This window comes from Rhea americana, unplaced genomic scaffold, assembly GCF_003343005.1.
Source record: "Rhea americana isolate MKP2758 unplaced genomic scaffold, rheAme1 scaffold_91, whole genome shotgun sequence".
Taxonomy (NCBI): Eukaryota; Metazoa; Chordata; class Aves; order Rheiformes; family Rheidae; genus Rhea; species Rhea americana.
Window position 1 is genome coordinate 1,370,073 of NW_028187100.1, and position 2,995 is coordinate 1,373,067.

The following is a 2,995-nucleotide window of genomic DNA, read 5'->3' on the forward strand; positions in this document are numbered from 1 at the left end:
TTTCTTTAAATATCCAGAACTTCTCATATACATCCAGTTGGTTTAAAACAAACTGTGGAAAATTAGTGTTCTCCAGCTATTAAAAGGGTCTTAAATGTTACATGAGAAAAAAGAAGACAGAAATAATGGTTTAGTTTGGAGCTTCTGGTCACTCATGTGTGCTTGTTTGTACATGATCCCCTAACAGATACTATTGTCTAAGTCTTTTTCCTTATTTCACAGCTGTGAATATAAAGAACCGAAACATTAATATTCAAATTCTCCTTACTTGACACATTKTTACTACAGAGTTAATCCCATATAAAGGCGCCCTCCTAAAAAAAAAATGAAAATTTCCAGTGCTGACCTGCATCGCTTTAGAAGTGGAGAAATTTGGGTAAGTTCATTCATTTAGTGAAACACTTCTTTCTTTGCTTAGCCAGTAGAACACTAAACAATTGGAGGGAAAGTCACCTCCTTCCATTTGTGGATTATATTCCAGTAATCATACACCTCACAGCACTAAAAAATACCAAAAAAAATTTATTTATAGTTTACCTTTAAGAAAACCTTATTCCTTCTATCTTTTGCCTTACTCAACTGGTAACCAGCTGTACAGGACAAATAAAAGAATTGTACACACGTGCTCGTCCCACGAGTCAATCAGCTTAGAAATTAGAAACAAAAATGTACTGAAAGTTTTAACAATCCAATGGCTTAACTAAATGAACCTTTGCCTCTAGTAAAGAGCACTCCATAATCCAGAAATGCAATCACACAGTCCAGTTCTACACTGATATTCATGCAGAAGATCCTTGCAAAAGAGAGCAAAACCTACTGACTTCAATTTAAATACACACACACACACACACACACAYAAAAGAAGGGAAAAAAAAGTTGCTGGCAGCATTAAGGCCAAACAGAATGTTAATTGGCAGGTTTATTGGCATTTTGCAGTCATGACACAGAGGGAAAAGCCAAATTTCGCAAGTTGCTTTCCTATTCCACATCAGAGCCACGTGAGCAGTCACGTGGGGAAGGCAAATACGCACTGCAATTATGTATGTGGTGCTCTTTTCACCATGAGAAGCCATTAATATTTAAGACTTCCTGTTTTGGGAACAGTAATTTATTTTTAAACTAAGCAGAAAAAAACAACAAGCCACATGGATTTTTCTCAAAAAGTTATTTAACTCTCCACTGCTTCTTCATCTTCTGAAGCATCTATATGTTCATATTGTCTCCAGGCCTTTAAATTGCATTTTTTGAGAATTGCTCCTAGTTGTTTCCCAGGCCCCACTTCGTAAGTGTAAGGAAACTCTGTTCCTTGCTTTCTTTCATATACAGAATGCATGGTCTGTTCCCACATGACAGGGGAAACAACCTGCTTGACTAGTAGCTTTTTAATGTGATCTGAGTGCATGTACTTTTTGCTATCAACGTTAGAATAGACACAGATAAGTGGTTTCTGAATCTCAATAGATTTTAGGACTTCAGCCAGGGGCTCTACTGCTGGTTCCATAAGTCTTGTATGAAAAGCACCGCTGACTGGAAGCATTTTTGTACGTGTAAAATAATATTTTCGGGCATTCTCCTGCAAGTACTCCAAAGCCTACAAGAAAGAGAGAAGAGCAATAGTCTTACTTACATGACAAAGTTTTGCTCATTCACCCCACAAGAACAACCTTGCCAGTCTTACTGTGCTGAAAAAAAAAATCTTTTCCGCTACCCAACAACTAGGACAACTAGGCACAGACTGAAAAAACACCAAAAATCAAATACTTCTGCTTGGCCCAACTGAGGCTGTGCAGGTAAACAGCTGCACAGTATGACAAAAGCAGAGTTTTTTTTTTTTTTTTAGAAACGTTAAATGCAATGAAACGGGTATTTATGCCCAAGTTATACCTGCATGTGTCCTGCAATGACTCTGCTGTCTGGGAACAAGTAGTTTGAAATCTCGCACACGGGGTTTTCTATGCCCAGCGACTTGCAGTGCTTACGAGCTTCCGAGCAGGCAAATTTGTAATTTGCCGCCGGGCTGCCAATAACCGATAACATCCCACTGGGAACCGCTTCCGAGGCCTTTTGCATGGCTTCGGCGCGCACTTTCACCGCATACAGCGCTAAAGAAGGGAAAAAAAAAAGGAAGGAAGGAAGTGGGGGGGAGGCACAAGCAGGAAGGCCAGGTGAGCGCGGGTCTCGGCRAGCGCATCTCGACGCACCCCGCAGCCGCGCGCAGGGAGGCGCCGGCGCGTCCCCCCCTTACGCGCCCCACGCGAGGGACACGCCGCGCGCAGGGGGGCGAGGAGAGCGCGGGAGCAAGAGCGGGACTAGCGCCTCTGCTCSCCGCCGCAGGCGGCGGGCTGGAGGGAAGGGGCGGCAGGGGCAGCGCGTCCCGCCGGCGTCTCCCCAGCACCTTGGGCGAAGTCCAGGGCTCCGGCGAACACCAGCGCCGCGAACTCGCCCACGCTGAACCCGGCGGCGGCCACGCAGCTCTCCAGCACCTGCACGGAGACAACGGGGCCCGGCTCAGGCCTCCCCCGAGGCGCGGCCCGGCCCCCCGCCCGGCCCGGCCCGGCCCGCTCACGTTAGGCTGCCGGTGGCTGAGCCTCTCCACGGCGGCCAGGGAGGCGACGAAGACGGCGGGCTGGCAGTGGCGGGTGCGGTCCAGCTCGGCCCGCGGCCCCCGCAGGCACAGCGAGAGCAGGTCGTAGCCCAGCACCGTCTCGGCCACGTGGAACATGCGCCGCACGCTGGGGTAGCGCAGCAGCCCGCGGCCCATCCCCACGAACTGGCTGCCCTGCCCGGGGAACAGCAGCACCGTGCCCTCCCGCGGGGGCCGCCGCTGCTTCGCCGCCGCCGCCTCCCGCTCCGCGGCCCCCGCCGAGTTCCGCAGCAGGTCGCTCAGGCTCCCCGCCCGGTCCCCACCGTCGGCACGGCAGCTGCCCCGCCGCCTGGGTGCGCCGCGGAGGCCGCCGCGCCCGCTGCAGCCACCAAGCCGCCATGGCGCCGCGGC

General features: G+C 50.2%; 1 protein-coding gene across 1 annotated transcript; it reads right to left on the reverse strand.

The window, feature by feature from the left end:
* Positions 1-901: 901 nt before the first annotated feature.
* MCAT (malonyl-CoA-acyl carrier protein transacylase) lies at positions 902-2,992 on the reverse strand (the record flags this gene model as incomplete). Its single annotated transcript, XM_085324439.1, has 4 exons — positions 902-1,591; positions 1,885-2,102; positions 2,396-2,483; positions 2,567-2,992. Coding segments are annotated over 4 exons (1,155 nt in total), but the record flags the coding sequence as incomplete, so codon positions are not given.
* Between the last annotated feature and the right edge of the window lie 3 nt (positions 2,993-2,995).